The following is a 13,978-nucleotide window of genomic DNA, read 5'->3' as shown; positions in this document are numbered from 1 at the left end:
CACGCACACCTTTTAGATTTTTGATATTTATTAAAATAAGCTATTAAATCACATGTAAATTAGATATGAATTTCACTGCAGAATAGACCCATGCACAAAATATAGCATAATTTAAAGCTCAACAGCATTTGAAGGGAATGACTTACAGTCACACAACTAACTGTAAAGTGTTCTTCTAGGTGTCAACTATAAGGCACACCTCTTAGATTATTGATATTTAACAAAATAAACTATTAAATCATATGTAAATATTGCCATATATTTCACTACAGAATGGGCTCATTTATTACATATCAAAAATCTAAGAGGTGTGCGTTATAGCTGACACCTAGATGAACACTTTACAGTTGCTTATATGACTGTAAGTCATTCCCTTCAAATGCTATTGAAGTTACAAACGTGTTTAACAATGTCGTATATAACTTTAGAGACGGTCCCTTAATTTCCGCATATCTGCGAATATCTAACGTCCAACCAACTTTATTCCAGTGCAGGGGATCTGGTGATGTCTCGCGGCTCGCGAATGAATCGGCTCTTTTTGAATGATTCTTTTTTTGGGGGAACTCGAGAGAATCGATTCATAAGTACGAAGTAATGAAATCTTTGTCAAATGGGGCATTTTATAATACAAAAAATACCTTATGCTCGGTTATTACATTGAATCACACAGACGTCGGAATAGCAGCATGTAGATTGTTCCTGCATGTTGTTTGTTCTTAAGGAAATGACTCAAAAACGGGTCATTCAAAACGCAACTGAATGAAGTAAATCATAATGCTCGGTCCCAACAGGATCCTCCTCTGGGAGGAAGGGTTGCCAGATTTCATAGACTTCTTCCCTCTTTCTTTCTTCTATAATTATTACACAGACACTGTAGAAAGTTGCATATACAGAACAAAGTATACATATGGAAGCAATCTTTGATTTCAATTTGAATTTGATTGTGGGCCAGGAAAGCCAGGGCAAACCCTGAATGATTCAGGAGCAAAGAAGGCCCTTTAGCAGTGGTCACCAACCCTGTTCCTGAAAATCTACCTTCCTGAAGACTTTAGTTCCAACCATAATCGTGCCCACCTGACCATCTAAACAGTGCCTTAAGAAGTTATTGATCAACTAAAACAGGTGTGTTAGATTTCGGTTGGAGATGAAACCTACAGGAAGGTAGATCTCCAGGAACAGGGTTGGTGACCACTGCCCTAGAACATCTGTCTTTTGGCAGTTATGTTATTTACAGGGGAACTGGATTTCTAGGTTTTTGTCCCCGATGTGGGTTAGGCTAGTTATAAACCACAGGGTGTCCCAAAAGTCTTCATACATAGAGGAAATTAACACTTTTTAGCGAAATGTCTTCCTACATATATATATATATATATATATATATATATATATATATATATATATATATATATATGCTTTTGACAAAAGAACAGCTTATTGAAATCATTCTCAAGGATGGATCAGGAGACTGTCACAAGTTAGTGATGGACTTTAACAGGAAGCATGGCAAGCACATTACATGACACTGTTGCCAAGTTAAAAAAAATTAGAAGTATTGCGGACGAACTCAGTCCACAACGTTCACGAACATCCACTGATGAAGGCACAACCAACGTGGTGCTGGCAAACCCCTATGTTTAGAGAGTATTAAACACTTCTGGAATGTGTAGCTCTGTACAGATTTACCAAACAAAACCATGTGACTAAAGAGAACAATTTCACCTGAGCTCAGGATCAAACCAGGGCCCCTGGAGCAGCAAGGTGGCAATGTTACCCACTGCATCACTGTGCTGCCTACTAAATAACTTAATGTACAATATTATAGTATTTATTTATTATTATAGAATTTTTTATTCCTGAGAAACACAGTAGATACAATTTTTGTATTCAATCTGGCAACACACTTGGATGTGGGATGTAATTTCACATCCCCTGAGTGTGAAATCCTAAAAGTTCACATTATCAACCACTATTTAACCCAGATATAAGGTCTAAACTCTTAAACTCACTTTATTGAGTAAAATGCAGTGCAATTTATAATGTGGATGTTTCCATGAACAAATATGATCAAACCCTCACATTTATTTCAATGGATGTCAGCGGTGTTCAAAACTATATTCCAAAAATATTCTTTGGTCATATGGCCTGATTTCTGGTTTCATGTGGGTTCTGAAACTGTGTCATGCTTTTGAGGAAGTCATGTTAGTTTTAAATAAAAACAGGTGCAGCAGAGCAGGGAGGTGTCGAAAAGAGCAGCAGTTGGTGTGTAACGTTTGTCACCCTCTCTCTGTCTCCTAATTAAAATCAGGCTTGTCTAATAGCTATGCGTGTCATTCAAAGCTAATAGTGACATCATGGATGCTGCACTCAGGCCATTTTAGTTTGATCCCACGCAGTGAAACAATGTCACTATGCCCGCCATAAGTGTCCACCAACATTATTTTGAAACAATGTCACTACGCCCGCCCTAAGCACTTTATACATCTTTAAGCTTAAACAAAGTGACAAACACAAGTAACTTGTTTGGGTCTAGTGCAGATCATGTTCACACTTTATGTGTTAGTTTTATAACTATTTCAATAGGTCACCATAACTGATGACTGAGTGGCACAGCTGTTAATGTGACATTGTTAAATAAGCCAAGACACCGAGCAGAGACATTTTGGACAGTTTATTCCATCTCCTCCTCCACAGTCTCAAAACCATCTTCAGGCCGAGCACTTCATCTTTAAAGGATGTTGCATTACTGGCCTGATTGAACAAATGTGGTCAGATTTTACATCATGTTCTGCAACGTTTCTCTTCTGTCTTCTTACACAGAAGACGCAATACTGAAGAAGCTTTTCCATAAATATCAGTATCTATTTTTAAAGTATATTGCATAAACAATAAATAAGTGACATAAAAAAGTGACTGACATTTCATACAAAATACCAAGAAACACTGTTTCCTTGACAGTTAACTAGTTTTATGTGAAAGTGTAAGTGTCCATAAGTAAGGACATTTTTTCCTGATTTTTCCCACCTTCTATCACTTAATCAGTCCTTTTTTTGGTTGATGTTTTCCTTCTCACTTTCTTTTCAATTGTGAAAAATTGTCAAAAATCCTAAAATTTCCTCATGCAACAAAAGGGACTCTTCTGTCTCTCTTGGTCTTCACTGTAACATCATGCAGGAATGTGCAGGTAAATTCTCTCATATTTCTCACTCAAAGCTTTCATGTTCCCACAGCCCATCTCTGCTTTATGGGGAGGAAATAAAAGTCAACTATGTGGTTAGGATTGTGGTCTTACTTCCAGGTGGCTGTGACTGGACGCGCACTGCCAGATTTTGTGCTCTTTGACCCGAGTGACTGACCCGAGCGACTCCGGAGGTCACGATCTGCATTCTCACTCATAGCCTGCTCTTCGTCATAACTGGGAGAGACAGAGAAGTGTAAACACAGATGTGAACAGCATGTGTCATACATACAAGTTTCAGACAGACATAGGTGATATATAGACAAGTAACAAATTAAAGAGGAAACAGTGGTTCAGTTATGGTGTAGGATTTGGCATGGGTTCAGTCCACTTGTATTCTTAGAGGGAAGGGTCACTGGGAATTAATACAAAATTGGAGCCACCATGGGGCTCCATGCACATGGACATACACACACTCATTCACACCTAGGGGCCAGTCGGAGTAGCCAATTGTTTTTGAGAGATGGGAGGAAACTGGAGAACCCAGAGGAAACCCACACGAACACAGGCAGAGCATGTAAAACTCCACACAGACAGTGACTTGAGCTCAAGATCAAAGCAGGGGCCACTACTTGCTGTGCCACTTGCTGTGCTGAACAGTCATGTGAAAAAATAAGTACACCTCATGGACATTGTTGGCTTTTAACATATTTGGACATGCAAACATTTGATCATCTTTGAAACAGTGCCTATTATTAATGATATACTTGAACAAAAATATTTATTCTATTGATATTTATTCAACATAAATATCAATAGATATTATATTAGTCTGTGGAAAAAGTAAGTACACCCTTGGCCTCAAAAGCTAGTATTGTCCCCTTTAGCAGAAATAACTTTGTGAACGTTTTGCATAATTGTCCACCAGTGTCTGACATTGGCTTGTTGGAATTTTTGATATTTGGAATATTCTTTCAGCTGCAAGATGTTTGAAGGTTTTGTTGGGACGGCCAGTCCTGGACAAATTGGCAGTCTTTTGAAATCTGCTCCATTTGTAGATGATTTTCCTTACAGTGGAACGATGCATTTCAAATAATTTGGAGATCTTTTTAAATTTCTTGCCAGACTCATAGGCATCCACAACCTTTTTTCGGAAGGCCCTACAGAACTCTTTAGATTTTGGCATGATGGCACCACACATCTCAATAGCAAAGGGAAAACCAGACACTAGATATGAGAGGGGTATAAATAAGACAGGTTCCACCTGTACTCCGTAAGCAGGTTCTAATCAGTGGCACCCAATCTTCAACACCTGATTCTAATTTTATGGATTTGAAGGTGTGATAAATTTAGGGGTATACTTACTTTTCCCACATGACTTTTCTGCTTTTTGTTCATTTAAATTGAGAAAATTACTATAAAATGTCAATTTTATGTGTCATTTGATAGAGTCTATCAACTTTATCAATAGGCACTGTTTCAAAGAGGATCAAATGTTTGCTTATCCAAATATGTAAAAAAAAAAAAAAAAGGCAACAATTTCCATGGTGTGTACTTATTTGTTCACATGACTGTACATAGGCACCACCTATAGACATACCTGATACTTATTCTAAACTTTCTCATACACCTTTGTGATTCACATCGACTGATCTACAAGCATTTGTACCAGAATGATAAAATCTGTGCTTCTCAATAAGAATATCAACGAGACGTTATTGAAAAACATATAACAACATGCTACATTTTATGCTTTCTGTATTCTATAATTTTAATGATGGCTGCTGATGGTACCACATGCATTGCATCCTTATTGGTGGAAGAAGTAACTACTCACAGGACTTGGTAATTGCCAAGAGCCTCTTTAGGCGGGGTGCGGTTCCATCTGCAGTCTGGGATCTCACCATTCGGGGCAATGATGTTCAGTGTGTCATTGATGAGATTGTATTTCAGAATGCGGTCATTCGCAGTGCTGGAGGTGAGCGAAGGGGAGGCATTTACCTGACATAAACACGTGCGCGCACACACACACACACACACACACACACCTGTATGAGTGGTGATAGGCAGAGTTTATGTGCATACTGACTCAGATATTTTCTCATGTCATTATAAAAACAAAGATGTTATTTACAGGAAGTGTATTACATTATCACAGTGCTGCAGAGGTGGGTGTAGTCTACATGCTTGAATACATACATACATATATACAGACACACACCCTACTTAATTGCTAGGCCCTTATACTCTAAAGCAAACCATTAGCCTCTAAGGGAAGAACCTACACTAAAACTGATTTAGTTACAGATAGACTGACACGGATATATTGTAACCCTATCTTCATGGGGTTTTTCCACTCCTTTTGATTGTAAATACTGTAAACACACTGTAAACACTTGTAAAATGCTATACCTATGCCTAAAATAAATCCCATCCAGAGTAATTAATATAAGTTTGTATTGATGCTTATCTTTTTGCTTATTCACATGGCCTTAAAATTACCCAGTGACTAACAACATACAAACACACACATTACATCTTATTCATGTATTATTTCACATGAGGCAAGAAAATTTGGATTATTTGTCCTTTTCTACACAAGTCTGAAGAGTTCTGGCACACGTACAAACAATTCAAACGATTCTTTGGACGGGTGTATTTTCGGTAAACATGACGCCAGTCCAAGTTACAATACTCTGGACACAATACTCACCTCAATAAGCCACGGCTTCAGCTTGTCATCAATAATGATATCATAGCCGTAGCACTCGAAGCAGTGTTTGTCGTTGATCATAACAGGCTGCGAGGGACAGGAAACAAAGGAAGCATTAGGTAAAGCATGCTTTGTGGTTAGAAATTCCATTATTACAAAGAAATGCTGTACTTGGGCAGATGTAGTGCCTCATTTTGAGGTTATCACAAAGTACAGATAATTATTATTATTATTATTTTTAAAGTTTCGTTAACAAATTTATTTTCATATTATACATTTGGAATTTGTTGTAGTGTGAATGCATTAGAAATCATGCAAGTAATTTAAACGTCACTAATGTAACAGGCTTGTGTGGTGAAAAAGCTGCTATATAAGGAAATAAGTACCTAGTTTACTTTTCTGCCAGGCCTATTTAATTTCATGTGATGTTACACCAAAGGACAGTTTATATAAGGTGTACATAGTCTGAATCAGACTTCTGAACCTGCCATCTAGCGCTCATTGTGCTTGTATAAACATTACAACACGTGACACTGACCTAAGCACATTCATTATTTATATTATATACAAAACATTTGCTATGCACAGATGTGGACACTACATAGATGTGTATATATTATTGCACCACTGTGCAAAAAAGGCTTTTTAAAAAATTTTAACCACAGAGCTGAGATATACTGAGCTTTAACAAATGCATTTATGCTACAAAAAAAAACTCCTCCTTGTCAACTACCAATTAGATAGTGTCTATGAAAGAAGAGAGAAACAGGGCAATATAAGTGACATGTTCAGTGTGTATGTGGGAAGCGATAGTTTTTGCTGTTTCAGCTCCCATTAGACTTGAAATTAAAGCAAGGATTACGAGGTTAAGGTGCAGAGCGTCAGCTTTTTAACGTGAAAACATTTACAATTTTGTCGTGCAAGGACAGAACTCAAACCTCTCTGATTAATTCAGTTTTATTTGTGTAGCGCTTTCTATCACGGTCATTGTCTCAAAGCAGCTTTACAGAAATATATATAGAATATCTTATATATATATATATATATATATAAAAAGACTGAAATCCTACCCACTTAATCCAACCTGAAATAGCACCTTGCTGATGAAATCATCTGAAATCAGGGATCCAAGGCATTGGCTAAAATCATACTGATGAAGCAATGACTCAACCAGTCACGATAACTACTTTTGTTGGACAATACATTGTTCCAGAAATAATTGCGATAAATGATATTATTGCCATTTTAAGTCCATTTTATGCCACATTATATATTGATGTAATGATAATACAACAGCATAATAATGCAAGTACACCCTTTCAAAGAGCAGTAACCTTTTAATTGCATTGTTTTTGCATTCGAATGTGCATTTTTATCTTAAACTCTAAGATTAAGAGTCGAAGTTTGAATGTTAATTTGACAGGCCTAGAGCGGACATGAGGACAGAGGCAGAGCGAATGGTTAAAATCTTGGCGACATTCATCGTTATGTAAACAAACACACATGTAAACACAATGGGCAATATCAAGGTCAGCAAAAATGATCGAGGTCATGCCCATATATTGTACAACAATTCGTTAACATAATTATCGTGACATAAGCGATATTGCTATGTCTTTTTCAACTTTCTATATGAATACTGTATTATGATGCTATTTGGACCAAAACAATTTGATCATCACAGTAGTTTTAGCTACTTTAAATCAGTGTTGGTAATGGTGAAATATAAATGAATATATTTGATTGTTAAACTGCGTGTGTGCGTGTGTGTGTGTGTGTGTGTGTGTGTGTGTGTGTGTGTGTGTGTGTGTGTGTGTGTGTGTTCACTCACAGCCACAGCTTTGAGGGAGTGTACCACAATCCAGTGGATCTGGTCAAAGAGATGGTTAGTGACTTCCTTTCCTCTGGTGCTTTCTAGATACAGACGCAGGTTATTGACTGTCCATTTACCTCCATGAACAGGGTTATAATCATCCTGCACAACACAAAGAGATCTTACTGTCACATGTGTATGTATTTCCGTAAGGAATAAAAACACGATGGAGCGTGCTGCTACAGGAATATAATGAACAACGGGGTGGTGTGATGAGACCAATCACAAAGTGAAGTTGATTAGTTTCCAAAAACAGCAAGTGCCTTATACCTCTCATACCACAGCCATCTGATTAATAATGATTACAATTTTGTATTAATTAAACAATGATTAAAACATTACACTTTTTATCCATTTATAGTTACATTTAACGTTATGGAATATTCCGTGAAACAAGTTAGTTCTTGTCATCTTGGCTGTTTGTTATAAACTGCTATAAACAGTTTTTTCTCTCCCACTTGAAGTTAATAAGACCTTAATGTGCATCGAGAAACCACAAAGTCTTTCCCGTGTTAGAAACTATAAATGAACAGTTTTAACTTTATTTCAAAGCTGTCACTGGAGACTCCTTAGAAAAACACTAAGCAAACTTCACTATATTAATACGTACACGTTTTCGACTGAATGTCTGTCATACAAGTATCAATATACGTTGTTCCTAAAGACACAATAAAGTATTAGATTGAGTGTATTTCTACAAACCTTGCAGACAGCACTAGTGACCGAGCCGTGCTGCTGTAGAAAATGAATCAACACCTTCTGACCAATCAGAAGCGAGCTGTGTTCACCAATGTTGTGATGTGATTATTTATAAAATACTCAGTCGTCTTATTGTGGCCTAAGCAAATATACAGTGAGGTTTTAACATCCCTGTAATCTAGGTATAAGCGTATAATTACAATAAGCTAAATGAATTATTCTGTAGCATCGGGCTTGTTTGACTGACTGTATTGTTAGTGTCTTTTTTCCTCTAAAAGACTCCCAGCAAAGACACCATGGAGATAAAGCAATACAACCCATTTGGGATTCTTCCAAAGCATGCTTTGTTATGTGTTCGATGGAAATATTTTATCTTCCTCTTTTATAACTTTTTTAATTCTCTGGACAGGCACACAAATACGACCACATACAAGCAAATATACACATACAAACACAGACACACTTGACATGACACTCACCCCATGTTTCTGGATTGCCACATTTGTCAGATGCACAAACATGTTGTCCAGTTCACTAGTACTGGGGGTGTACTTAACCGTGCAAAACCGACAAAAGCCAAGTTTATACCTGAAAAAGCAAGAACAGCATCATAAATAAATGTGTCCAGTTTGAAATAATTAAAAAAATTATTATTATTATAAAAACACTGGTTACAGGTATCTAGGGTTCGTGGACAATACTTACATGTAACACTTTAGAGGCCGGTAGGTTGAGACCAAAACATACAGACGCAAATCAAACTTTTTCCCACCAATCAACAACGGATTATCGATATACAGTGAGATCACATATGCCTCCTTTCCACTGTTAGCTGCCATGAAGCTGAAAACATAAAAGAGGACATTCTCACTTCTGGGTACGGACAACTATGATGATTTCAGGGCACAAAGGAATTACGTAGTGTTTGTATGCAGCAGAGAACAACGTACTGACTCACACCTAACCATAAATAAGTAGAAAAAGACTGAATTATCACTTTTAATTATCCACGTTCACACACAAGAGTAATTCTATAGTCTGCATAAACCAATGGTGAACGTTATATATGTACAGTTGTGCTGATAAGTTTACATACCCCTTGCAGAATCTGCAAAATTCATGAACATGATGATTGGTGTAAATTGTTATTATGTTGTCTTCTGGGAAACATGTAAATATCTTATTTAGCTTGTGAAGGGCAGTACTAAACGGAAAAAAAAGTCCCCCCCCAGGCTCTTAATGTATCGTGCTGCCTTCTTAAATATCTGTTATGTGAAAGAGCTTATTCAGGGCAGTGCTAAATAAATAAAAAAATGCAGTTTTAATGATCCCTGTTATTATTTATGAGCAAAGCATATACACATACAGGGCACTATGCTCACCATACACTTTAATAGGAACACCTATACACCTGCTCGTTTATTCAGTTATCCAATCATTCACTCATTTGGCAACAGCACAATGCATAAAATCATGCAGATACAGGAGGGAAAAGTGTGATCTCTGACTTTAACCATGGCATAGTTGTTGGTACCAGATGGGCTAGTTTGTGTATTTCTGATACTGCTGATCTCCTGGGATTTTCACACACAACAGTTTCTAGAGTTTACACAGAATAGTGTGAAAAACAAAAACAAAACATGAGTGAGTGACAGTTCTGTGGGAGGAAACGCCTTGTTGATGAGAGAGGTCAGAGGGAAATGCCTGGACTGTTTTGAGGTGCTAGGAAGGATATAGTAACTCATTTACAACCGTGCTGAACAGAAAAGCATCCCAGCATGCACAACACATCAAACCTTGAGGTGGATGAGTTACAACAGCAGAAGACCACATCAGTTCCACTCCTGTCAGCCAAGAACCAGAATCTGAGGCCATCAAGGGCACAGACTCACCCAAACTGGACAGCTGAAGATTAGGAGGGAAAAAAAATCACCGGATCTTTTTCCAGTCTTCAACTGGATGCTTTTCTACTCACCACAGTTGTTGTCAACAAGGTGTTTCAACCTGCAGACCCTCCACACGCAGGAAGTTTTTTTGTTTTGCACACCATTCTGTGTAAACTCTAGAGACAGCTGTGTGTGAAAATCCGAGGAGATCAGTAGCTTCTGAAAAACTCAAACCAGCCCATCTGGTACCAACAACCATTCCACAGTTAAAGTCATAGAGATCACACCATTCTGATGTTTGTCTTGACCTGTATCTGAATGATTTTATGCACTGTGCTGCTGCCACATAATTGAATGATTGGATAACTGCATTGTTTTTAGTAAAGTGGATGGTGAGTGTATGTATGCGTATGCATATATCATATATATATATATATATATATATATATATATATATATATATATATATATATATAGATAGATAGATAGATAGATAGATAGATAGATAAATAGATATATAGATTGGTCGATCAATCAATCCATGCCATGTGACATTTTTTTTTACCTCCCCTAGTGTATCTTACGTGGAAGTGCGGCTGTCCCGTGACCATTTCTTGATCTGAGAGAGTTTATTGATAAGGAAGATGCCTTTCCCCTGAGCCTTGCCGCAAGGCTTCATAATCCACGTGCTGGACGGACTCTTACGGAATTCTTCTACAAAAAGATTGTAGTCCGCAGGGAGCATGAACGTCACTGGCACAAAATCTGTCCACAGCAGACAGATAAAAGAGACAGATAAAGATGAAGCAGAGTACCCAGTTAGACAAAACAGAGGTATGGGCTGGCTATTAACAGGCTGTTAAGCATACCCAGGTAGACATATTTCCCATTTTCATCTTTCTCAGCAAGAGGGCTGCTCTCCTTTTCCAACTCCTTCCTGTAGCGCTTAATGTTCTTGATCATTAGATCCTTTCTCGTCAGCTCATAGTGGTTTGGGAAGTGGTTAACCATTTGATCATCAGATAGGCGGTATCGTGTGTCTACGCTGAACACATTACGAATAGTCTGGATGCTCATCCTGCAGACGACACATTCAATCATGACAAAGATGAGCTTTATAGGAGAAAAAATACACAAAAAAATAAATAAAAAATTGCATTTGATGATGCAAATCAGCTTAAAGGAAAACTCCACTGTGAACAACTTGTACATCAATATTTATAATCAATGTCATTTTCAGCACAATATTTATTTTATGATGAAATTCTGAGTTAAATGATCTGTTGATAGTGACACCAGTAGGAATTAGCCCCTAGTTCATGTACACTTAAAGAGAGCGATGCGGCAGCACTTTACAGATTCCTCATCTGTAATCTCTGCTCAAACAGATCAGGTTCCAAAGCTAATACCTCCACCAACATGCCTCCATCATCTCAAAGATCACAAACTTTGAGTCCAATACTTGCTGTCTCGACTATTTCTATGGAGGATTTCTCGTTAATACGACATTGATCATTGCTGGAAAATGGTGAGTGAGAACAGAAGCGCTGGTGTTTTTCCTTTTAGGAACTAACAAATAAATCAGTTTATTATCCCTTATGTTCTAGATTGCTGATTTTTATTTAGTGGGTGGCTGTGGTTCAGGTGGTAGTGCGGGTTGTCCACTAATCGTAGGGTTGGCGGTTCGATTCCTGGCCCACATGACTCCACATACTGAAGTGTCCTTGGGCAAGACACTGAACTCCAAGTTGCTCTCGATGGCAAGTTAGCACCTTGCATGGCACCTCTGCTACCACTGGTGTGAGTGTATGGGTGAATGAGACACAGCGTAAAGCACTTTGGATAAAAGCACTATATAAGTGCAGACAATTTACCATTTATATACCCCCCAGCCCCCCCCCATAACTACGTAACTGCTAACCTCTCACTGGAATAACAAAAATACAGCACCAACCGACAAATGAGCAGCAGAGTCACTATCGCAGATATTTCAATATGAATATATTTTGTGTTTCAGGGTGGGCTTTTCCTTTTAGTGTGCAGATGCTTATAATTTATCAAAAAAAACTGCTGTCTTGCCAATAAAAGTTCCAGTCTTCGGTGTCGGTCACTTGGATCCATCCTCTCTTCTCAAAGTTGTTGATGAGCACAGATTTCTCTATGTCGGTCACCCACTTCACCTTACCAGCCATCACGCCTCCTGTAGGAATGGACAGGACCTTCTCCTCATTGCAGGGGGCAAAGAGATAGCCTGCCTCCACCCATCAAGTACCAGTCCTGAAAAGCACAAAGAACTTAAGCGTAACACACACACACACACACACACACACACACACACACACACACACACACTTCCGTCATCCAGGATGACACTTAATCAAGACAGTTAGCCCTCAAGGCCGGTACAGCATCCCAGCAGCACCAGTACCCAATGAGCTTCAAAACAGCTGGATGAAAAAATGTCGTCACCTGTTATCGTTTTCTTAAGCGTAGCTCATGCCTAAATTCTCAATTATTCCTCACAGACCGGTTATTTTGTCTTTTAAACGCATCGCTATCTATGTGTATAGTGAAATAACAACACAATACAACACAAGCTTCCTGGGAGTGGGAAGTCCATGGCAACGGATCTAGCGTACTGTATTCCGAAAAGTCCCGCCTCCCGAGCCTTATGATTGGCTCTTAATAAGACTTCCTATGTTATGATTGGCTAGTCAAGTGCATACTCACCACGGAGGAACCAAAGCAGGGTGGCAGGGAGTGCAGTGCAGTTGGTTTTCCAGCACACAATATCAAAACAAAAGTAGCCTACTCATCTACTGCCACCTATAGGGTAAATATAAAGGTTCCGTTTCATCAAAATCTCCTTCCGGTAAAATCCTTCAACATACTGGGAATATGAGGTTGCATTTTATTCAATAATATATGCATAATATGGGATGAGAAATGTGCCCCTATACCCTATCTACAAACCTGAATTCTCATTCAAGTCTTTTTTCTTTTGTTGAATTACATTAAATTGAAAATATATTCCATAGTTTGATTTCACACAGAAGGCTTCGGATTCGATTTGATACTGGTCAGATGCAGACAATTAAAATCTTTTGCAAAATTTGAATCTGATTTTGATGAACCAAATGCAAAATTGTGCCAAAACAAAACACCGGATATTATTATATTATACAAGTGAAACCTTGCACAAAAATTCAAATCATAGAAAACAATTTCAATGGAATGTAATTCAACTGCAAAACTTGACTTACACATGCAAATTAAGGCATAAAAATATATTCACTCATCATCAGTAAGTGCTTTATCCAGATCAGAGCCTGTCCTGGTAGCACTAGCAAGGCTGAAGAATTCACCCCAGTAGGATGTATGTGCATTTCAACGCAATGTGAACCTTCACACCGACAGTAAACCCAAGCTCAGGATTGAACCCAGGACTCTGGAGCTGTGTGGCAGCAACACTAGATGCTGCAGCATAAATGTTCAGATTTCCCATCAACATTTCAGTTCCTCACAGCTCTCGGGTACAGGGTTCAATTCCTGAACTCTGGTTCCTCTCTCTGGAGTTTTGCAGATTCTCTCTGCATCTTTGTGGTTTTCCTGAAAGAGCACAGAGTTCCCCA

General features: G+C 38.2%; 1 protein-coding gene across 4 annotated transcripts; it reads right to left on the bottom strand.

Moving 5' to 3' along the window:
- Window positions 1-2,184: 2,184 nt before the first annotated feature.
- ttll1 (tubulin tyrosine ligase-like family, member 1) lies at window positions 2,185-12,982 on the bottom strand. 4 transcript variants are annotated; one of them, XM_053650602.1, is made up of 10 exons: window positions 12,816-12,982; window positions 12,426-12,640; window positions 11,216-11,424; window positions 10,931-11,111; window positions 9,166-9,303; window positions 8,940-9,048; window positions 7,720-7,863; window positions 5,889-5,975; window positions 5,013-5,176; window positions 2,185-3,412 (listed from the first exon to the last, which is right to left on the bottom strand). In XM_053650602.1, the coding sequence occupies exons 2-10, from the start codon at window positions 12,536-12,538 to the stop codon at window positions 3,286-3,288; spliced, it is 1,272 nt and encodes a 423-aa protein (XP_053506577.1). In that variant the 5' UTR covers window positions 12,539-12,640; window positions 12,816-12,982; the 3' UTR covers window positions 2,185-3,285. The 4 variants fall into 4 exon arrangements, with proteins under 4 accessions (XP_053506577.1, XP_053506576.1, XP_053506578.1 ...); XM_053650601.1 differs by having other exon boundaries at window positions 12,426-12,623; window positions 12,816-12,981; XM_053650603.1 differs by lacking the exon at window positions 12,816-12,982 and having other exon boundaries at window positions 12,426-12,804.
- Window positions 12,983-13,978: the final 996 nt, after the last annotated feature.

Source organism: Ictalurus furcatus, chromosome 19 (assembly GCF_023375685.1).
Source record: "Ictalurus furcatus strain D&B chromosome 19, Billie_1.0, whole genome shotgun sequence".
Classification (NCBI taxonomy): domain Eukaryota; kingdom Metazoa; phylum Chordata; class Actinopteri; order Siluriformes; family Ictaluridae; genus Ictalurus; species Ictalurus furcatus.
This window is presented reverse-complemented; position numbering and strand designations above follow the sequence as displayed.

What these genes read in the sequence shown, in the direction of transcription:
- ttll1 (XM_053650600.1), bottom strand. Translation starts at nt 11,558, where the DNA reads ATGTACAAGTTGTTCACAGTGGAGTTTTCCTTTAAGCTGATTTGCATC. An exon ending in CGGCCTCTAAAGTGTTACAT is followed by an intron (nt 9,049 to 9,165) that starts GTAAGTATTGTC and finishes TTGCTTTTTCAG; the next exon opens with GTATAAACTTGGCTTTTGTC. An exon ending in TGAAGCCGTGGCTTATTGAG is followed by an intron (nt 5,177 to 5,888) that starts GTGAGTATTGTG and finishes TGTTTATGTCAG; the next exon opens with GTAAATGCCTCCCCTTCGCT.